General features: G+C 44.3%; 1 protein-coding gene across 7 annotated transcripts in view; it reads right to left on the reverse strand.

Annotated features, from left to right (window-relative positions):
• The window catches only part of ELMOD1 (ELMO domain containing 1), a 50,312-nt gene that overhangs the window by 21,198 nt on the left and 5,017 nt on the right, over positions 1-24,097 (reverse strand). For 4 of the 7 annotated variants that reach the window (XM_081197711.1, XM_081197705.1, XM_081197706.1 and 1 more), the window contains exons 2-5: positions 13,022-13,125; positions 2,462-2,607; positions 2,021-2,049; positions 481-578 (exon numbers count right to left, since the gene is read on the reverse strand). In XM_081197711.1, coding sequence (XP_081053837.1) covers positions 481-578; positions 2,021-2,049; positions 2,462-2,607; positions 13,022-13,038 — 290 coding nt within the window. In that variant the 5' untranslated portion in view covers positions 13,039-13,125. Of the gene's footprint in view, positions 1-480; positions 579-2,020; positions 2,050-2,461; positions 2,608-4,455; positions 4,589-13,021; positions 13,126-24,097 lie in introns of those variants that run through there. The other 3 variants (XM_081197710.1, XM_081197709.1, XM_081197708.1) reach the window with 3 other exon arrangements.

Here is a 24,097-nt window from a genome sequence, read left to right on the forward strand (position 1 = left end):
TCGAACCGCTGACCTTCTGATCAGCAAGCCCAAGAACCTCAGTGGTTTAGACCACAGCATCACATCATGGATATATGCTGGAAACTTGGGATGATGTGGGTCAGGTAACTAAAGCATGGTCAGAAATCTGGGTGTCAGTGTCTGTGTCTGGCCTGTGTGTATATACGTTTACATACTGGCTCATTTCCACCTTTTACAAGCCATGGTTCAAGAAGGTGCAATGTCTTGATTGATAATGTGGTTGTTACAGGTGGTGCTTTGCCTCCAGATCCAGTTGTACCATAGACATGAAAGGGCTGAACAGACAGAAAATGAAACCAGACCAAGTCACCTGTGATCATCAGCGGGCACAACTAAAGAATCAAAGCAGACAATACTGTGAACTTATGTGGGAAGACAGACCCCCAAAGAGATGAAGCACACAATCATTTAAGCACACAAAATAACTTTTGCCATCCCACTCCATTCACACGAACTTACTGCGGGTTTACATCTGGATTAATCCTTTTCAGTTCCATGATGGCATCTATAGTTTTTTCAATAGCATCTGGATGAACACTGACTGAATTCTGGAGCAACTGGAAAAAATGTTTTTTAACGCACATTGGTCACTGCCACAGGAAGTGAAGCACTACAGGAACAACAGAATGCAACTTTGTGAGAAGTATCACAGCCAATGTGGTGCCCTCCAGCAGTGGTGATGCCACAGATCTAGTCTTCTTTTTATGCATGCGCCATACTGAACATGGTCAACTGTATCAATATGTACACCTCATCCCTCCACCACCAAGTCTACTTTTCCGCAAGCTGCATTGAGGTTTGTTTGTTTGTTTTTGCAATTGAGGGGTGTATAAATCTCATGAAATAAACCAAGTAAACAAGTAAATTGGCACCATCTCAATCAGTGCCTTGGACAAGTCACGGTTCCTCTGTCTTTCCTTCCATCTGCTAAATGAGGTAAGTAGAGAGTTGTAGAGGAAAGTCAATCTTTCCATTTCTGTTTCCTTCCAATTCTTATTTCTGCAGTCTTAAGTAGGTTTACTCGTGTTTGTAAATTTTTTACAAAATGAAAGTCTGTTTGGAAATTGGCATGCAATATTGCGTACATCTCTCTCCCAATACAAGAACCATTGCATTCCCACAATTTTCCCATGAAAGAATGCATTTTTGTACATTGCTTTAACTACTCAAAGCATTTTTGGGCCTGCACTGCAAATTTGGAGAAGTATGAGTTTTGAAGGACAGTTGTGTTTGATTCAAATATTGGTTAGGGAAACGCAAATTTTATATGTCTGCATTAAAATACGAAAGATACAAAATTGTCTCCTGGCCTGAGCAGTGTCCTAACTCAAAAGGGTGTTGGGAGGAAAAATGTGGAAAGTTGCAAAATGCCTGGCATCTTAGAAACTGAGGTACAAAACTTAGCAATATTCCTTGATGGTCTTGAAATCTGCGTAGATTATTCTGTATGATATCTCGCTAACATATGCTTGGATAAAGACTGACTAATGTTCTCCTGAATTTTATACCACTGTTCAGCGTACAAAACATTCTGCCAATTACTCGCTCAATTATGCTCACAGACAGTGCTTTGAATAGGGCTTAGCAAGACCCAACAATCAGTTGGTGGTTGAGTGTTGCTTAGTCGCTTTCAGAGTGCTGTGCATGATAAGAGTTCTTAAAGGGGCTTCTCAAAACCTGACAACCAGCTGACTTTGGGACTTGTTGAGCACTCTGCAGCCCACATGAAAGCCAAGCAGGTTGCCAGAGGAGGGAACAATACAAATATCAGCTCCTCCTCCCACAGCCTGCTTACTTGCCTAGATGGAATTCAATGCACTCGCCTGCAAGGTACTCCTAGTTGCCTCTGGCAACCAGGCAAGTAGTTAAATGCAAGGCTGCATGGAATGGCCTAATGTGGCCTCGTATGTTGGCAAGGAGGTTTTCTTGCTTTTAAGCCTGTGTAAGCTGCTAATACAATCGGCCCAACATGGAGACTAAAACACAAACATTTACTTACCTTGTTTTTTGAACTTCTCAGTGACGATTCTGTCAAGAAAACATTTTTTAAACTTTAACTTCTATTAGACTTTTTGCATCTTCAACAACACAGCCAACAATGAAAATACTATCACAAACCTTTGTAATTCTCTCCTTCCCAACTTTCCTCTTTTCTTATGCAGTTATAAAAATGTGTAGCCAAATCCCCACAAACAGTGAAGAAGCTTCTCATACTGATACCAACGAAAAGGCAAGCTATATTGGTTCAGTAACGTAAAATGCGTTTGCAATTGACTGGGTATGTTGACATTATGCTCAAGGCTACAGTTTAAAATGCAAGTTGAGACCTAAGCTAATTTTAAAGCTATATACTGCAGTGTAATCTCGCTCTCTCATACACACAGCAATTACGGCACAGAACAACATTAACTACCAGAGCAATGGTTTCAAAACCACTTACCGATTTTCATAGTTCTGCGGGCGCCAGGCTTTGTGCTGTAGCAGATCCTTTGCAACTCGCAGCGTCCCGTCAGTTTCCTCGCCACGAATTTCAGGCAGCGCCATAAGCATTTGCAATAGAAGTACAGGCAAACCTGGACAAGCATTCTGTCAAAAGAATCCTTAGAGTGAGAACTCAAGGAAAGCTCCTGAGGTGAAGCAAAGTCCCCCTGAAAGAGTTCCATTATTCAAAGTTATCTTTAAGAAGATTTCTAACACACACCATACTACTGGGGCCTACTGGCAGGAGTAGGAATGTTCAAAAACAAAATAATTAAGGTTCCGTTTAGTAAATGAGAGCCTGCCAGCCATTCTCGGACAAAAGGCATGCTGCTGCAGTTGTACATCTAGGGTTATTCACACCCCACTGCTATTAGAAATTGGGGTGGGGGGCAGGAGGAGGAACTACAGTTTATAGTTAGAAAATGGTTCAATGGGCCGATTTGAAATTTGGCACTGCATGAGAGGTAAGTTTGAGGGTGATCAATCCTGAACTTAGGGTCGAAAGGATAAGAAATGACTTATTCTAAACAACCGTTTGATGAGAGACTTCTGCAGATGGACAGGAAGTGTGTGTTTGGGGTGGCTTTTGCCAGAAACATTTCTCCATTTGTACGGTGTGTTTGCAGAAATGGGTTGTTGTGACATGTCAACAGGAACACCTGGAACATGCTTTCCTCTAACAAAGCGTAAACGTTTCGCAGCTTTTATTAAAAAGCCGTTGCCGAGGCTAATGATAGTCAGCGGGATTTCATAAGAGCGTGGCCCGCACATGCTCAGTACAAACCTGTTCTGAGAGAAGGTTAAGTGGAGGGAGTGGAATGTTGAGAAATGAGAATGGATGATGAGAGACAGACTGCGCTGGAAAACGGCAAGAATGTGTGAGGTTCTGAAAAGGACGTAGTCTATGTGAAAAGGGCTGAAGGGCAGGAATGCTAAGTTGGTTTGGATGCAAGTTCATTAGAGCTTCTAATCAAGAGCTTCAGTCCGTAGGGTCTGGAATGAATTTTGGCCTCTTAGGTTGGCAGAAGAAAATGGTGCCCCTCAGGGAATGTCAAGGACCTTGTCCAAACTGCACACTTGATGTAGTTTCAGCTGAAGCCAAGAGAGCCACCAAACAGGAACTGTTCTTAAACCAACAAGTAACAGCATAGTACACAATACACACAACCACCCTATGTCGATTCTACAACTTGGCTGACACAGCACCCAGTCCTGCCTGCAGATGGTGGTGTGTCATAGATACCAGCACAATGAAGATTGCACTAATCAGAGGTACACTGGACATCTGGTCCAGGGCTGGGTAACCTCTGGCCTGCAGTCCATATATGGCCCGTCAAGACTTCCCATTTGACACCAGGCATGGGGCAGGTAGAGATGTGGCTGCTTCTCCTGTAGATAGCAGGACTGAACCACCGGCACATGAGCTGATGTGTGAGTTCAATCCTGCTTGGTTCAGTTGCCTGACAGAGTTCCTCATATGGAACTCTCTCATGCACCCAAACCCTAAAAGGAGCAGGTCTGAACCCCTGCTTTGTTGCTTTGAACTGAGCCATGGGTTTGGTGTAGCATATTCAAACTCAGGTTCATGGTCTGTCTTGCTTCACACAAACCACGAGCTGTAGCCAAAGTCTGTTCTGTGGCTTAACACTCATAGTTTGTCAAGAGAAGATAAACCACGGGCCCAGGTTCAGATAATATGCTAAGCCAACCCATGGCAGAGCAGAAGTGGAGAAGAAGAACAGCGGCCCAGATGACATCTCTGGGAGCCTGCATTGTCCGATCAGCTTATCTTAAGTACCAACATCAGTCAAAGTGGAGCCAGTAAGATATATCACATTGTTTCTGCAGCACAAAAAAAGCTATTACAGAACACAGCTCACAGTGGATACTACTTAGAAAGCACTATATTATAGCCAGATATCTAAAGTAAGATAATATTCATTTGGTGGGTACCTTTAAATGACACACTACTCGTCCATCTTAAACTTATGACATTGGAGATCTTCTTTAGGAACAAGAATGGAGAGTTAAAAGTATGGAATCTTTTGTTTTGTTTTACAAAAAATAATTCTTGCTTGTAGAAATCCTGCAATGAAAGCACACTATTCATGAAATGGATTACACTTTAAGATGAGCTGACTTTCCTAATTCCACTAAGATCACAAATTAATGCCTTTTTAAAAGAAAACAAAAGAAGAAGAAGCGTTTTAACATGGCACGGCGTTTTCAGAAAGAGGACTTAATATTTTTAAGAAATTAGAAAGTGGGTCAGCCCTTGACCCAGCACTTTCCCTCTTCAGCACAAACTCAGCTTGGCTGCAGGAGTTGCTGGAAGGAGGTGTACAAGACGCCATCCAACCATCTTAGGGACTCCACTTAGGGACCATTTCTGTAGGGCTTCATCATTAGCCTTTTCTTCTCCATAAGATATCCCACAAAGCAGCGGAGGTTTAGGATCAGAGTTTTCCTTCTCCTAGATGGGCTACTTTCCCAGGTTGATGTGCCTCATCTGCCACTCAGTTCCCTCTACAGCATGTGCACAAACCACCTTCTTTACCATTGGGCCCACTATTAATCTTAAGCTGCCAGAGCCTGCCTTTGCATGCAGGGGAAGTCCTTAACTCACATTTGAGACCCACATGCTACCCTCACCAAGTTTGGCCAGCCAGTTGAAGCCGTTCCTGGGGTGTGGCTGCTGTCACATGCTGACAGCTTCTAGGACAGGCATAGGCAAACTCCAGCCCTCCAGATGTTTGGGACTACAATTCCCATCATCCCTGACCACTGGGCCTGTTAGCTAGGGATGATGGGAACTGTAGTCCCAAACATCTGGAGGACCGGAGTTTGCCTATGCCTGTTCTAGGAGCCACAGGTGAGAGCTGAGGGCAGGGTGGGGACCAAAGGTGGACAAACAACCCCGGAAGGATGTGTCCCCTACCAGAGGTACTACCCCTCCACTAACACTCCTGTACACCCCTTTCACACAAATCGGTAGTATAGCTTCTTCTTGCCCCGAGAGAGTGAGCCACTACTCCTCCAAGCAATGGCAGCTGTGTGAGCAAAGTCCACAGTTAGTTGGGTCCCTTGCTGCTGGCTCTCACAGATTGGGGCTGTCAAAATATAAAGGTGAAGGAATGGCTCACAACATATAATATGCCTTGACACAACTCTTTCATCCACCACAGATATTATGAACACAGCTCTAGGAAAGCCAAGCTTTAGGCTTAAACAGGAAGCGACAGAGAAGGCAATAATTTTCGCTGCTAAGGACTGGTGTAATAAAGTTTGCTGAACCGCACACATTCATTATGACACTCCGATTAGCTTCATTTATGCTTCAGATAGAAAGCAGGAGCTTCCCTGCTTTCAGAAACCTCTTATAAATTTCAGAGTAAATGAATATGCAGATATGACCAGATCCAATGGCTTTTACAGGCTTTATATAAGATTGTCAGTGAAGGAGTCTGCTAAAAACCTGCACTGGGTATTATGAAGAACGGGCTACCTTTCTCAGATGACCTCCTTCTGCATGTTTCTTTGTTTCCCTCAATATTGTACTAAGTAGTAGCCAGATTCTCAGATACAGAGATGAGTGATTTTTCTGTTTATCCATCTGTTTAGATATGGAAAGGCACTATGGCAACCGGAGTTCATAGCAGAGCAAAGTCGTTCAAAAACATTACATACTCTGCGGATCGTCCTCATGATGCAGCTGCCTCAATGATTTATTTCTCTAGATGTGAGCAGACTACATATGAGAGCTGCTACATACATCGAGAGATCAGCCGGCACCAAAAAAACTGCTTGGCAACGTGCAACGCAGGTTTTCAGAAATGCCACAACCAACAGTCACAGCAGATTCTAAGAGAAGAAACCTGTTTTGGGCACTCTGAAATCATGTATGTTAACAAAAGCCACAGGATGACTAACAGAACAACCTGCACGCCAAGTCCATTCCCACAATCCTTCCGTCTAAGAAAAACACACACTCAAATGAGCATATCTGAGTATGCCAGATTCATGTGTGAGGCTGTATATGTGGGTAGAATGCAGGAATGCAAACCTGGACCCACCTGCGGACATACCTTTGTGAAAGGAAAGGCCCCATCAGCTGAGGTAAACATTACTAGAAAAAGAGGCTTGCTTGACTTTTCTCTTTATAGAGCAGAGGTGAGGAAATTCTGTCCCTCCAAATGTTGCTGAACTACAACTCCCATCATCCATGCCCATTGGCAATACTTGCTGGGGTTGGTGAGAGTTGTAGTTCAGCGACATCTGGAGGCTCAAAGACTTCCTTCCCATACTTGCTTTACCTGAACATCACTGACTGGCTTGTCTCTCAGCCTCTCTCACTTTCCTACTTTATTGGCCTTGGGCCCAGTATACTTGAAGGAGCCTCTCCACCCCCACCATTCTGCCCAGACACTGAGGTTACAGGGAACCAAGGAGAGGGCCTTCTCAGTACAGTGGTACCTCAGGTTACATATGCTTCAGGTTACATACACTTCAGGTTACAGACTCCGCTAACTCAGAAATAGTGCTTCAGGTTAAGAACTTTGCTTCAGGATGAAAACAGAAATCGTGCTCTGGCGGTGTGGCAGCAGCAGGAGGACCCATTAGCTAAAGTGGTGCTTCAGGTTAAGAACAGTTTCAGGTTAAGAACGGACCTCCGGAACAAATTAAGTACTTGACCCGAGGTACCACTGTAGTGGCGCCCGCCCTCCCATCAGATGTCAAGGAAATAAACAACTATCTAACTTTTAGAAGACATCTGAAGGCAGCCCTGTTTAGGGAATAATAATAATAATAATAATAATAATAATAATAATAATAATAATAATAAATCAACATCATCTCTACCTCTTTATCTGTATTTCCTTACCCCATGTTTTCCTATCTTAGTGTCCTGAGACAAGGAGGAGGATAAAAATGTGTTTGGCAAACAAAATTGAAGGTGGCTGCCTTATTTCCACCACAGAGCAAGACTCCATGATCCTATAGTACAGGAGGGAAGAGAAGGGATGCTGAAGCTTCTCGCTCTGCTGAGAAGCCAGACTCCTCCTTCCATCAACTGGTCACAGCCATTCCACCAGATTGGAGGAAGAGATCCATACCACCAAGAGACCAGCAATTTTTGGCATCCCCTCTCCTCAAATTGCTTCTACCTCAAGCTGGCCATTGGAAGAACTTGTAACTAAGAGCTGCTTCATAGTTCTACTTGTCCTGGGTGCTCTAGCTTTCCCTTGCTCCTTTCCCATGGAAAACCCGCTCTTTAGTTCTAAACCAGAGCAAATGTCAATCTGGGGAAAACCCAAACGGCTGTTTGCTCTGACTCAGCTCTGAAGAGTGGAGACAAAGTGTGGAAAAGACTTGGCTTATTCTCATCTTTCCTCCCAATCCATTTTACTTTTGCGTGGTGTCTTTTTAAGCTGGTAAGCCTATGGGCACAGACTGCCTTAAAAAAAAAAGTGATCTGTAAGTTACTCTGGGAGCCTTTTTTTAGCTGAACAGCAAAGAAGGAAATGTTGAAATGAATAATGAATAAAAGAAGCCTCCAGAGTCCCTCTTGCAGGCTGTAGTAAAATACAACAGAGGGAGGGGAATGGAGATAGCAGAAACTAGTCAAGCCTAGATCTGCAGCAGAGTCCTAACTAGACCTCTGCATGAACCAGGAAGGCCAGCGAAAGCACTGTTGCCAGGACAACAACCAAGGCCAGTCGGAGCAGCAGCCAGGAACTCCAACTCCAAGATGGCTTTATCCCATGGCTCTGTCTATCATGCAGAGATAGAGACTATCCTCATCTTCTTTCCAAGAGCAAGGAAAATAAAGTCTAAAAACAGCAGCAAAACACACACCAAATAGTGGTTGTGTAATTAGTACTGCATGATCAGCCATATGGAGTTCTGGGTCATCACTCGTTCAGAACAGATTTATTGGAAGGAAGCTATACCTGAATATACAGTGGTACCTCGGAAGTCGAAAAGAATCCATTCCGGAAGTCTGCTCGACTTCCAAAACATTCGGAAACCAACGCACGGCTTTCGATTGGCTGCAGGAAACTCCTGCAGCCAGTCAGAAGCTGCAGAAGCCGCATTGGACATTTGGGTTCCAAGGAATGTTCGCAAACTGGAGCACTCACTTCCGGGTTTGCAAAACGTTCGACTCGCAAGGTGTTCAGGATCCAAGGTACGACTGTAGTCATAATAAGTTCTTCTTTCTCTCTCACACACAGTTGGTGGGGATGGAGTAGAGCCAGCACATAACTCAGTTGGCCTAAAAGCGTGTACTAATTTCTCATAGGCTACTTGGCCAGGTTCACAGTTCTTGGATTAATTTGCAAGGCCATCAACAACTTGGTTCAGGACACCTTAATCCACATATCCCCACATGATCATGGAGGTCTTCAGGGGAGTCAGGGGTCCCCTGTGGCTTGGTGCCTGGTTCATATTCACCAGGAGCAGTGTTCAGTATTGTGGGCCTAATTCTATGGAACTCCCTCCGGGCTGAAATCAGAATAGCTCCCTCTCTGCTGAACTTCCAGTGCCTGGTGAAGTCATTAAAAATAAATAAATCAGCAGCCCTTTTAATTAAGTTTTCTGATCTCGCAGTTATTTTTAACTGTTTTCACGTTCCACTGTTTTTATCTTTATTGCATCTTCTTAACCTCACTCTGCACTGTTTAGAGACTTGAGATGCTAAACAGTATATAAACTGTTTAACTAAACAAATAAGGCACAGATACATACACAGAGTGAGAACTATAAATTACCTCAGTCTGTTCTTTTAAAAAATGTAGCTGATAAAATCCTGTTCTGTCATACTTGCAGGCTCCAAACATCCCACTGCAGCACACAATGTTTCCAAGAGTTGCCCCCATAGCACAAACGCTGTTACACACAATATTTTATGTTCCTTTTAAAAAAAGTTACCAATTATGGGTTTTATTTATGGCTTTTAGTTGTAATCCTCTCTGAATGCTTCTGGACCAAAAAGCAGGGCAAATATACTTTTTGCATACACATAAACAGTCAGGCAACAACCACAAACAATTTTGACTGAAGTCAGTGCAACTCACCTTTCCCATTACCTGTGTGAAGGATTTAACCCCACTTAAATGCAATCTGCTTGTTTATGTATTATCACTCATTAACCACACAACATGTGCTGATTGGTTTACCAGTTACCGGGATGTCTGTGCTATCAACATTTTATCAACGACTTTTCATGTCATAACCATCACCACCTTTGCTTTTCTGCATCCCTTTTCCTACTAACCTCACAGTTTACAATGTCATCTCCTTGCCTCTCAAACCAAGAAACTGCAACTCAGTTGCAACCTCATGCATCTGCTGAAGTGGACTGTAATCCATGGAAGCTTGTGCCAAAATCAATTTGTGTGTCTTTAATGTGCCAAATGACCCTTTGATGTTTTTATACTCTGCCGCCACCCCAAATTCTCTTTACTTTGGTCTACCCAAGTAAAGAGGTCACCTCCACACTTGGAAACTCACAAAGCTACAACCCCCAGCATCCTTAGAAGAAGAAGAAGAGAAGAGTTTGGACTTGATATCCTGCCTTTCACTCCCCTTAAGGAGTCTCAAAGCGGCTAACAATCTCCTTTCCCTTCCTCCCCCACAACAAACACTCTGTGAGGTGAGTGGGGCTGAGAGACTTCAGAGAAGTGTGACTGGCCCAAAGTCACCCAGCAGCTGCATGTGGAGGAGCGGAGACGCGAACCCGGTTCCCCAGATTACGAGACTACTGCTCTTAACCACTACACCACACTGGTGTAGTGTGAACTATGGTTCCTAGGATTCTTTGGGGGAAACGATGTACTTTAAATGTATGGTGTGGATGAGACTGTAATCAAGAACATGTGCAGTCATATCCTCTTCTCATCATGCAAGTGGAGCTGGCTAGGCCTGGAGCCGGGTTTCTCCCCTCCAGTTCCTGCAGCCAGCGAGGCCTGGCCTAATAATAATAATAATAATAATAATAATAATAATAATAATAATAATTACTTATACCCCACCCACCTGGCTCCCAACAGAATATTAAAAGCATGATAAAACATCAAACATTAAAAACTTTCCTAAAAAGGGCTGCCTTCAGATATCTTCTAAAAGCCAGATAGTTGTTTATTTCCTTGACATCTAACGGGAGGGTGTTCCACAGGGCAGGCGCCACTACCAAGAAGGCCCTCAGCCTGATTCCCTGTAACCTTACTTCTCGCAGTGAGGGAACTGCCAGAAGGCCCTTGGACCTGGACTTCGGCGTCTGGGTTGAACGATGGGGGTGGAAACGTTCCTTTAGGTAATAAGACTACGGTATAGTGTAAACAAAACTTTTATATGCACTGGGAAACAAACAAACAAGAAGCGGGACTTGCTGTATTGTGATATTCATTTGATTGAGATGGTCTGGTGCCGAACCAGCAATATCTCCTATGTATGCCTGTGTAACAGTTTATAACTCAGGCAGATGAACAGCCAAGCAGCACCATGGAGAGCGCCTGGGAGACTGGTCCATAGAGATCTACAAGCTGCTGCATGCCGTACTGAGATTTAGCTTAGGAACGCCTCAGATCTTTCTATATGGCTCGAAATCAACTGCTTACTGTTTCAAATTAGCTCCTAAAAATACTGATAACTAAAACCCCCCGCCATTACCCTGGTCAAAGACAAAAACTGTGCACAAGGTGTTATCAAACAAACATTCAAAAATTATATAAGAACTGCTAGAGCGTGATCAGACGCCTGCTTAGGAAGAACAAAGGAGGCTGTCTCATGCAGACTCAGACCACTGATCCATGTACATCAGGATTATTTACACCAGCAAAGTGGGCAACTCTCTCAGTCTGCTATTAACGTAGGCGCTTAATTCTTGCAGAACAAAGCTTATGAAGGGTACCATTTGGAGGAGGTCCACAAATGATGACTTGGCTTACCTGCCAGCCATTATCTGTGGTTGCCACCGCCAACTGCAAGTGCCAAGAGACTTGGGTCTGGGAGAGAGGAAGATCTGCTCTCATCCCTATTGCAGCTTGGAGAAGATAAGCAATGACTAGCGTCTCCTGCTATTTCTTTTCTTCAAGGAGTGGTGCAAAGCAGGTCTCACCCTGTGTACTTCTCGGTACCTTGCTTGCAAGGTGGCCAGGGAGACCTGCTTCCGGACAGCTGGGTGAATGGACACCTGTCAACATGTTTCCATCAAACATCCAGAGAAACCTTCCTTTCAGAGTTTTTCTGTTTTCTGTAGTGCTTTTAAAGGAATGGGCAGAAATATGTCCCCAATTGCCTTTTAAATGTGTGAAAGTTCAGTGCCATTATTTTCCCAGCTGCTGCATCAACACCATTTTCAAAACCTGGTTGGGGCTTCCTTCTAGAGCTAGCCACAGGCAATCAGTGATAATCTAATTTATTAATTTATAAAATGGTTCATAGATCTTTTTATGTTTTTATTTAAAGATTTTTCATGAGCAACAGAAGTACTTTCAGCATGTCTGTTTTCAAATCGTAGAGTACTTCATACTGTTCAGGTTCATACATTTTAATTTAATAAAAAATATCTAAGAGGTTTATACGAAAACAACAATGCAACAGCATTCAAGAAAGTTTCCTAAAAAAATAGATAAAAACAAAACACAAGTGCAAAAAAACCCACAACCCACCGCAGAGCAGTACGAAACAAAACAAAGAGTCAAGAGTTTGGGGAAGCTTGGATAAGCACACAAATTTTAAAGAGGCATATAGAAGTCATTATTCTCTTCAACTCACAAATTACCCAAGGGAGGCCATTTCAGATGGTGGGTGCTATAACCAAGAAGGCCTGTTTTTGCAGTCAGCAAGTGACAATCTGCTGGCCATGGAATAACCAGTAGACACCCATCCCTCAGAAGCTCTTAAAGACCATCTTGCTCTGTAACGGGGGAGGTGGTCGTTATGATGTCATGTTGCATAGCCAATTGAATTTGGCTACATGATGGTATCACCAATGGTAAACAAAACCAGTTTAGAATGAGAGCAATTCTTCCTGGGCTGTTCACATCCATCCTGTGTGTCATGAATCACAAACTGCATGAGATGATGTCTCCAAGGTCAAACAAAAAACTATCCAGGGCAATGTTTTTTCAACGGCTGTACATTTTCATCCCAATTAGCAACAGTCCCTAAAACACATACACACATACACAAAATGACGCCCTCTCCATTTGACACGTAAATTTAGCACTTCAGAGACTTGTGGCTTCTGTTCTGAGTTTTCATGCTCCCAGTCCTTAAGGCTGCCAATCAGGTTTGAAAGGCTGAACAACCAATGCCTACTGAGGGCAGTTAATGAAGGTGCTAGGCAGGACATCCGGTGAAATTGGTGTGTCAGTACCCTGCACAGACAATGAGACCATTTATACTTTCAACCGATCACAAGATGGGAGCTATTCTCGACGCAGAAATATTACCTTGGCTCTATAATAGACAGAGTAAGATAATTACTATGCAAGCAAAAATATAGGAGTGTTACCTCAGAAAGTGCTTCATTTTGGTGTTTTTGTTCTTCACTTCTTTCACTTTCGGGAACTATCCTCAGCTGATCAGAAGCAATGTTTTCTCCAGAAGTTAAATATGCTGCAAAAGCAAGTTGAACACATTTGGTGAAAGAGAAGTAAACAGGGAGCAAATATAGTTATAGAAGTAAATAGGGTGCAAGTAAAAGAACTGGCAGATGTGATCTCAGAACCACTGGCAGTCATCTTTGAGAATTCCTGGAGAACAGGCGAAGTCCCGGCAGACTGGAGGAGGGCAAATGTTGTCCCTATTTTCAAAAAGGGGGAAAGAGAGGACCCAAATAATTATCTCCCAGTCAGTCTGACATCAATACCAGGGAAGATTCTGGAGCAGATCATTAAGCAAACAGTCTGTGAGCACCTAGAAAGAAATGCTGTGATCACCAATAGTCAACATGGATTTCTGAAAAATAAGTCTTGCCAGACTAACCTGATCTCGTTTTTTGACAGAATTACAAGCCTGGTAGATGAAGGGAACACAGTGGATGTAGCCTACCTTGATTTCAGCAAGGCATTTGACAAGGTGCCCCATGATATTCTTGTAAAGCAGCTGGTAAAATGCGGTCTTGACTATGCTACCACTCAGTGGATTTGTAACTGGCTGACTGACCGAACCCAAAGGGTGCTCATCAATGGTTCCTCTTCATCCTGGAGAAGAGTGACTAGTGGGGTGCCACAGGGTTCTGTCTTGGGCCCGGTCTTATTCAACATCTTTATCAACGACTTGGATGATGGACTCAAGGGCATCCTGATCAAATTTGCAGATGACACCAAACTGGGAGGGGTGGCTAACACCCCAGAGGACAGGATCACACTTCAAAACGACCTTGACAGATTAGAGAACTGGGCCAAAACAAACAAGATGAACTTTAACAGGGAGAAATGTAAAGTATTGCACTTGGGCAAAAAAAAATGAGAGGCACAAATACAAGATGGGGGACACCTGGCTTGAGAGCAGTACATGTGAAAAGGATCTAGGAGTCTTGGTTGACCACAAACTTGACATGAGCCAACAGTGTGACGCGGCAGCTAAAAAAGCCAATGCCATTCTGGGCTGCATCAATAGGAGTATAGCATCTAGATCAAGGGAAGTAGTAGTGCCACTGTATTCTGCTCTGGTCAGACCTCACCTGGAGTACTGTGTCCAGTTCTGGGCACCACAGTTCAAGAAGGACACTGACAAACTAGAACGTGTCCAGAGGAGGGCAACCAAAATGGTCAAAGGCCTGGAAACAATGCCTTATGAGGAACGGCTAAGGGAGCTGGGCATGTTTAGCCTGGAGAAGAGGAGGTTAAGGGGTGATATGATAGCCATGTTCAAATATATAAAAGGATGTCACATAGAGGAGGGAGAAAGGTAGATTCCACCTAAACATTAGGAAGAACTTCCTGACAGTAAGAGCTGTTCGACAGTGGAATTTGCTGCCAAGGAGTGTGGTGGAGTCTCCTTCTTTGGAGGTCTTTAAGCAGAGGCTTGACAACCATATGTCAGGAGTGCTCTGGTGGTGTTTCCTGCTTGGCAGGGGGTTGGACTCGATGGCCCTTGTGGTCTATTCCAACTCTATGATTCTATTCTAGTTGGGTGGTCTTTACAAATGTCTTTAACGTGTGTGTGGTGGGATATAATCAAAGCCAAAAGATGCATCTAAGCACTCGAGGTCAGATTCAGCATTTGCAGAGTAGAATGGGTGACCCTCAACACATTCATGTTAAATGAATCCCTTTCTCGTTCAGAAGGTAAAAACAAACTGTAAAATGGCTTTGTTTTCCTGAGTGTTACAGTTTAAATGAGAAAAAGTTGGCTAGTTCTTGTGACACTGCTACACAGATCCGATCCAAGCAAGCAAATATATACCTATTTTTCAAAGTTCTTTTTTTTTAAATTACAATGGGTCAACTAAGCATTGAATTACATATTGCTTCAAATAAAATAAAATAAAGTACAGGTAAGTAGGCAGCCAGGTGAAAGGTGACAAAATGTTTGCTTGCTGCCGCCACTGAATTAACCTGTTGTTCGTTTTATCTATTTAAAGTTTATTGTGGGTGCTTCAGACAAACTCATTTACTGAACATTCATCCTGATCTGTTCGTAAGGAGGTTAGACAATGGCCCCACCCGTACCCTACATTTAAAGCAGTATTTTACTAAACAGTCATGGCTTCCCTCAAAGAATCCTGGGAACTACAGTTTGTTAAGGGCGCTAATATTAGGAGATGCCTAGTCCCCTCACAGAGTTAAAATTCCCAGAGTTCTCAAGGAAGCGGGCTGACTGCTAAACCAGCCTGGGAATTGTAGCTTTGTGAGGGGGACTATCTTTGATAGCGTGCATGTAACTAACGTCTGTAAATAATTCAGAGATACTTGAATAAAAGGTGCAACTTTTATCCAAAACTATACCATCATTATGAGGTTCTGATTTGAGATTATCTGGGTCCCTACTATGGAGTTCCTGAGGGCAGGACTTGTAGTGCACATCTTGTAGGTCATAGAATCATAGAATCATAGAGTTGGAAGAGACCACAAGGGCCATCGAGTCCAACCCCCTGCCAAGCAGGAAACACCATCAGAGCACTCCTGACATATGGTTGTCAACATTTTATCTTAGGATGAACACACATGACCAGGAGCCAGACAGAAGCTGTTTCAAAAGCTTGTTATGCTGCATGGACCGGTGGCTTCACCTGTGGACTAGTCTAGCATTACCATCCTGACCATGGGTAGGCAAACTAAGGTAAAAACCTTCTAAATCTGGCCCATGGACGGTCCGGAAATCAGCGTGTTTTTACATGAGTAGAATGTGTGCTTTTATTTAAAATGCAACTCTGGGTTATTTGTGGGGCCTGCCTGGTGTTTGTACATGAGTAGAATGTGTGTTTTTATTTAAAATGCACCTCTGCGTTATTTTTGGGACACAGGAATTCATTCATTCCCCCCCCCAAAAAAATACAGTCCGGCCCCCCACAAGGTCTGAGGGACAGTGGACTGGCCCCCTGCTGAAAAAGTCTGTTGACCCCTGATTCTGACACTTCTAGTTCAGGGAAGTTTTTAAGGGCCATCGAGTCCAACCCCCTGCCAAGCAGGAAACACCATCAGAGCACTCCTGACATATGGTTGTCAAGCCTCTGCTTAAAGACCTCCAAAGTAGGAGACTCCACCACACTCCTTGGCAGCAAATTCCACTGTCGAACAGCTCTTACTGTCAGGAAGTTCTTCCTAATGTTTAGGTGGAATCTTCTTTCTTGTAGTTTGGATCCATTGCTCCGTGTCCGCTTCTCTGGAGCAGCAGAAAACAACCTTTCTCCCTCCTCTATGTGACATCCTTTTATATATTTGAACATGGCTATCATATCACCCCTTAACCTCCTCTTCTCCAGGCTAAACATGCCCAGCTCCCTTAGCCGTTCCTCATAAGGCATCGTTTCCAGGCCTTCTGTTATAAGGAAGCCTGCTAATGAGGGAAAGGTGAATCTGTTCATGTCGTGAAATAAATGACACTGAACAGCTTCACCATTTCCTCTCCGTAATGGAGCAAGAAGTCTCCTTCAGGCTTTCTTGATGTTATAATTTTTGTTGCTATGCATTCCTTTTTTAAAGTCTCATTCTAACAGAATGTCAGTGTAGCAAATATCAAAAGGGAGATCTATGAGTGCATCCTATGCAAGGACTTTTGTGCTAGCGGGAAGGCGGGTGAATTTTAACGATGCGCAACACAGGGATCCGAGGCAACGGCTATGCTAGCAGAAAACCGTTGCACAAGAGATTGTCCAATTTGTGGTGCAACGGAATTGCACCAGTTTATCCATTCTGCCACACGATGTGCTGCTGGTGCAAAACATTTCATCACAACAGAAGTATACTGTTAAATGACTTGCGACTTAGCACTACTTTGGATGCAACCCAAAGTGTGCGACTTACATGCAAAGACTATCTGAGTAACATCCTGGTGAACATTGTCAGTGATTTAAGAGCAATAGGGGTTTCGCCTTCTTTGTTGCACCCCACAGTTGTGGAACTCCCTGCTGCTATTTGGAAGATGCTAGTAAAAGTTTTTCTTCACGACTGCTTTCAGAGAGGGCGTGTACATATGTTACAGTGGCGTAGGCACTAAACCAAGTAACTGGAAATCCAAACAGAACTTCAAATCGATGCATTGCAAATCTTCGTTAGAAAAAAGAAGCAGGTAGACTTTCCTCCCAGACACAGTTTTCATTTAGGAGAATAGAAAGTTTTTGTGCTGGGCTAAACCCCCAGATCCAATGAGGCTCCATTTCCTGACCTAACTCCAAAAGCACTTGTGATGGATTGATTTGGGGCTCTTCCAAAACTCTATGCAGCAGAATCAAGAAGTTCTGCCTCTCGCTAACTGTGAAGCAGCTGGGAATAGCATGAATGTGGTTCCAACCAAATCCAGTAGTGGTACCTCGGGTTAAGTACTTAATTCATTCCGGAGGTCTGTTCTTAACCTGAAACTGTTCTTAACCTGAAGCACCACTTTAGCTAGTGGGGCCTCCTGCCTCTGGAGCACGATTTCTGTTCTCATCCTGAAGCAAAGTTCTTATCCCGAGGTACTATTTCTGGGTTAGTGGAATCTGTAACCTGAAGCGTACGTAAGCTGAAGCGTATATAACCCGAGGTACCACTGTATTTTTAGCACAGGCGGACATTTCATCATGCTACTGCAAAGGCGTTTTGGAGCCATCAGGAAAGTATTAAAATTTCAGTTCACCTGTTGGAGAGGGACGCTTGGGTTCACTGTTATGTGACCACATCATAGTATGACACTCAATCACTAAGGATTCTGCACATGAAAAGACTGTAAAAGGGCAGACATGCACCCATGTCTACTGACCCTCCTTCCCAACATTTTGAGCACACTTGGGATAAAAACATGGCCAATTGTACCATACAACCCAGAGAGGCAGTGAGGTTTTTGTTTTCGTTTGAATGCAATCCTTTTATCCTGCCTACTGATCTCTCCCCTTTCTTCTTCTTTCAGAAAGATCTGTGAATAAATTATAATGTCACCTGCTAAAAGGGAAAGCACTCTAAAGCAACTTTCCTGTTGGATATCATGTGAGTGCTCGCTGCAAAACTACGCGAGCCCCAGCCGGCAAAAGCCTCTTTCATCAAGACTGCTTTTGACTGCCTGGTTCCTGCTGCTGTCCCTGAATTTAGCTGCAATTACTACTGACAGCAGTGGCACCTGCTTGAGGACAACGAGGAGGAGAAGAGAAAGAATGGCTAACAGCAAACTGATTTCATTAATGCCTTGGCAGGCAAGCTTGGCTTCTAACACTCCCTGAAGATGCCTTTGATGTTCCTTATGTTGTACCAAGACGGGAGGTGGGGAGAGGAGTAGAAAAGCAAAAAAGGAAAGGTAAAAACAAGAGGGAAAGCTGCCTGCCCCTCTTCTCTAATTTGACAGCGACCTTAAGTTGAAAACAACCATGTACATCAGTGTTCACTTTTTCTCTCTTGGGACATGCAGTCTAATTAACAGCTGCTTCCATAGATTTACTCAGCATCTGCAGACATTCCTGATTGAGCCAGCCATCCAATTCTTTAAGTGCCCGGAATGTGATTTGCAATTACTTGGCAGGGTGAAAGGTTAAATAGGTTTGGCCTTTGGTCTGAAGCAGCCTTCCCCAACCTGATGCCCTCCAGAGGCTGCTGTGTTATCTCATCCTGCATGGCCAATTGTTAAGAGTCAGGGGGTGAGATTCAATTTAGTTTGCCAAATGGATCAAATTCGCAGTTTCTGGAACGGTACGAGAACCGAAACAAGGCAATCCTCCGAAATTCACAGCTGTTTGAAACTTGCTGTGCGTTTCTCCAACCAAAGAACTGAAAAGTCAACAGGTGCAAAATGCCATCACCTTGACACTTGTAGGGGTGAGGCAGTAGGAACAGCTTACCCAAATATCAAACCAGTTGCCCTGGTTGCTGGTGCATTTTCAGGGGCCCAATTTATAGTACTTATGTCTTTAGCTTTACATCCTTAAATTGGGGTGGGGAGTGCTTGGCCCAAATTTGGTCTGCCAGCCTCCCCATTTGGCCTGCAAGACTGTTCCAGTCCAGCCATGCCCACCTGCCCCAGATCCCAGCATCATATATGACATCAGGTGAGGGGCAGGTAAAGCTGGGGGTGTGGATGAAAGGGGCTTTGCAGGCACCACCAGCAAAGGCACATTCCTCAGGACCAACTCTTAGGATGAACACACATGACCAGGAGCCAGACAGAAGCTGTTTCAAAAGCTTGTTATGCTGCATGGACTAGTGGCTTCACCTGTGGCCTAGTCTAGCATTATCATCCTGACCATGGGTAGGCAAACTAAGGTAAAAACCTTCTAAATCTGGCCCATGGACGGTCCGGAAATCAGCGTGTTTTTACATGAGTAGAATGTGTGCTTTTATTTAAAATGCATCTCTGGGTTATTTGTGAGGCCTGCCTGGTGTTTGTACATGAGTAGAATGTGTGTTTTTATTTAAAATGCATCTCTGGGTTATTTTTGGGACATAGGAATTCATTCATCCCCCCCCCTAAAAAAAATACAGTCCGGCCCCCCACAAGGTCTGAGGGACAGTGGACTGGCCCCCTGCTGAAAAAGTTTGTTGACCCCTGATTCTGACACTTCTAGATTATGTTTAAGACAAGGAAAAGCAGCTCTGGAAGGTGAGAATTAAAAGTGGCAGTGGAAGGTATGTTCAAGTGTTTTACCTCATGTGTTGGAGACCTCCAGGTGCTGCTAACCTAAAACTCCCATCATCCCAGATCATCAGCCATGTTTGTTAAGGCTGATGGGAGTTGCAGTTCAGAAACACCTGGGGGACCAAAGGTGTCCTGACTCTTTATTTTACCTCAGCATAAGAACGTAAGAAGAGCCTGCTGGATCAGGCCAATGACCCATCTAGTCTGGCATTCTGTTCTCACAGTGGCTGACCAGCAGGATTCGAACACACGAGCACTCTCCCCCCTCCTGTGGTTTCCAGCAACTTAGTATTCCAAACATCACTTTTCCAGTGATGCCCCTCGAAGCTCCTTAAGTGCCTCCCCCCACCCAAAATAGTTTCAAAATGGCACCTGATGTCAGAGAAGGAGAGATGAAAGCATTGGGTTTATTGTGTGGCTGGAAGCCGAGGAGGTGACTCTGGCAGAAATCAGGATGAAGATGGATGTGGCAGGCAGTGGGTTAAGGCACCATTCACTGGCAGCACACCGTAGGTCCAGATGCATTTTTAAAATACAAAATGTGCCTCCAATGTACACTCACACAACCGCTTCAGAGATGAATCCTGCCTCTGTTGCATCTTGGTAGGACAATTCAACCTCTGCCAAAGCACAAGGAGGAAGCTAAAAGAGGTCCTTTTGGCGCAATCAAGAAAAGAGCAGATCCTTCATCCTGGCAAGATGCTTAACTAGGAGGGGCGTGTTTTTTTAAAAAATGCAAGGTTAAAAAATATGCTAAAGAGGGGGAGATCTAGAGGAAGATAAAAGATGAAAACAGAAAAAAAACAGCAAGGAAAGGTAAGGTGTAAATTGAGTCATTCCGCTTCCTGATGTGCATTTTCAAGAGTGTTTGTCAACAGAAGTAATGTGGGATTTTATTTTATTGCTGCTTATTTAAAAAAATTAATTTGCAGCTGAATTCCTTGGCTTTATTTGCAATTAAATCAACAGAATTCAGAGCCAACAAACAGAGACATCTGTCTTCCTGTTTTCTGATCAAAGAGATGTCAGAAGAAAATTAATAGCAGCTCCTGGAATGAGTTGTAGGCATTATTGACCTGATCACATTTTATCCTGCCCGTTCCTAAGAGACAAGAAAAGCCCTGCTTGGGCCTCCTGGGTTGAACAAAACAGGACCAAGTGATGAGCTGTGGCAAGGAGTCACCAACCCTCTTCCTCATAAAGTCCATGTATACAAATGTTTGTACCGTGATGCCTTTACACATATACAGGTAGATCTCTGAGGAGACACAGGGGTTGAGTTCCCGGCTATCGCATGTAGAAGCAAAATCATACAAGGCCAGAACGGCCACACACAACCATCTCCACCTGTCCAAAGCTGGTGCAGAGTGGTCCCTGCCCCCGCCACACAAGGAGGTGGTCTTTTTAAGCCCCCCCCCCAATGAGAGATGTCAGATGGCCCTTCCGGGGTTTGTTTTTTCCTGCTCTCCCACCCCTTTGTACAGTGGTGCGTCGCAAGACGAAAAGAATCCGTTCTGTGATTCTCTTCGTCTAGCGGTTTTTTTCATCTTGCGAAGCAAGCCCATTGAAGGATTAGCGGATTTGCGCTACTAGAGGCCTTTAGAGGCTTATCTGCTGATCGGATCAGCTGATAAGCGGCTTAGCGGCTTAGAAAAAGGGGGGGAAAGGGAAACCAGAAGAACCAGCAGAAACTCGCAAGACATTGTCGTCTTGCGAAGCAAGCCCATAGGAGATTCGTTTTGCGAAGCACCTCCAAAACGGAAAACTCTTTCGTCTAGCGAGTTTTCCGTCTTGCGAGGCATTCGTCTTGCGGGGCACCACTGTATTTATTTTCTGAGTTTTCAGACACAATATTTTCCCAGCCCAACTTGGAGTGGCCAGGACTCGAACTCAAGACTTCCAGCTCTATCACTGAGCCACAGTTCTCCCGGACCTCAATATTATTTATTAACTGCCTTCCACACATGTCTCAAGGTACAAAATCAAGCAAAACAGCTAAAACACGGTTTAAACCAATACCAAAAAAAGGTCAGCTGAATTTAAAAACAATATGAAGCGAACACACATGAGAGAGAGACCTATTCATCCAATGACTGCCATTACAGTATCTAGTTTGTTACAGAGCAGAGGGGCATGAAAGATTAAGCTCAAGGGCCTTATCAAACCCTTTCCGAGATTCCAGTGCAGCTCACAGCACTTCTTCCACACGAATGACTGAACTATCTTCAGGGCTAGCTGTAATTATTTTCTCAGTGTCAATATCCTTCCAATTACTTGATAAACCAGAAACAATACAAAGCAGAATGAATTGCTGTGCAAGTGAAAAAAAAATAGATAAATAAGCCCCCCCCCCGCCCTTTAAAACTCGTGGACAACTTGTGGGCGAGAAATTTGGCCATCCCAGTTGATTCGAGTTTGGCACCCGTACTACCTATTCCCCTCACAGAGCCATAATTCACACAATTTCATGAAAGGGATTGGCTGTTAGCACCCTCTGCAAACCATAGCTCTCTGAGGGGAATAGGAGTCTCCCAACATCTGTCAGCACTCTCAACGAACTGTAGTTCCCAGGACCCTTTCACCATGGTTTTTTAAAGAGACATGGTGCTACTTTTAATGTAGATCCAGACTTCATAAGGTAAAGGTAAATGGACCCCCGACCATTAGGTCCATTCGCAGATGACTCTAGGTCTGCGGCGCTCATCTCGCTTTACTGGCCGAGGGAGCCGGCGTACACTTCCGGGTCATGTGGCCAGCATGACTAAGCAGCTTCTGGCGAACCAGAGCAGCACACGGAAACGCTGTTTACCTTCCCGCCAGAGTGGCACCTATTTATCTACTTGCACTTTGACATGCTTTTGAACTGCTAGGTTGGCAGGAGCTGGGACCGAGCAACGGGAGCTCACCCCGTCGCGGGGATTCGAAACGCCGACCTTCTGATCGGCGAGCCCTAGGCTCTGTGGTTTAACCCACATCGCCACCCCCTGTGTATGTATCATGCTGTGTATTAAAGAGCATTCCAAGGGCCCCCAAAGCACAGCACCAAGCCAGAGATGAGACCCTTCCCCAAGTTCTCCGTCAGCACTCAGGGAAGGAACAAGGCTAACGAGGGAAACTTTTAATGGTTAATAGATTATTGTATTTTAATATTCTGCTGGAAGCCGCCCAGAGTGGCTGGGGAAACCCAGCCAGATAGGCGGGGTATAAATAATAAATGGTTATTATTATTATTATAACAACAACAAATAGTGGCTACCCAAAACCTGTGAACTTCTCATGGAAGTTCTTCCTATACAGCTGTTAAATGGCAACGCTCCTCAACACATACTCCAAAAAGAAGAGGAAATGGCAGAATCAGCAGAGTCCAAGAAAATCCTCCTTCAGTGCTTGTGTTGCAAAATCTGGCGCGCGGTGTCCAGGACCGCAAGACTCAGGCTACAGTAAGTTGGTAAAGTGAGCCACAATGATGGTATCTCAACTCAAGGGGTGACGTCTCTCGTCCATTGCTGAGCTCCTTCGGCAGAAAGCACTAATTATTTAGCAGCGTCTGTTTCACTACAGACTGCTGGCGTCCAAAAGACAGCCAGTGGAAAACTTACAAAGCTTTTATTTTGTCATGGTGTTTATACCACACCTTTCCTCCAAGATGCTCAAGGAGGCATACATGTTTTTCCCTTCCCACAATGACCCTGAGAGGTAGGTGAGGCAGAGCTGAGAGAGAGCACGCAGCTTGAGGGTGGAATTTGAACCCTGGTCTCCCACATCCTGGCCCAGCCCTCTACCCTTACAATGACTCTTCTGTTACGACAGCTAATTTTTAAGAAACCAGAGTGAGTGCTGTGGGCTTTGCAGATAAGGAGCTAGCACTGGGATACGGAACAGGTAGCACCACAAATCACTGGGAATACAGGAACAGGGATGCACAGCTTTTGGCTGGTCTTTGTATCTGGCCAAAATTTGCAACCACCACTAACGCCGCCTCAGGGAAGGCTCTGGGCCTTGCCTCTGATGTTGGCCTGAATTTCAGAGGCAATCAGAAGCAGCCAGCCTACAAAGACTCACACTGAACATGTCTCACTTCAATCTGGGGCAGGTGCATTCCAGAATGAAATAAATATTACCCTTGACATTTGGGGATTCCTCTAACAAAGACACACAATTTATTTGTATCTATGTTACAAGCCCACTTTTCCCTCCAGGGAGTTCTAGACAGTATGTACAGAGTAGGCTGCAGGTGGCCCTCTATTTAATTTTGTGAAAGGGGGGTGGGGAGATGCCGGGTGTGTAAAAAAAGAGATGGAGAGAGAAAAGGAGGTGGCAACAA

This window comes from Podarcis bocagei, assembly GCF_964188305.1.
Source record: "Podarcis bocagei genome assembly, chromosome: 6".
NCBI classification, from domain to species: domain Eukaryota; kingdom Metazoa; phylum Chordata; class Lepidosauria; order Squamata; family Lacertidae; genus Podarcis; species Podarcis bocagei.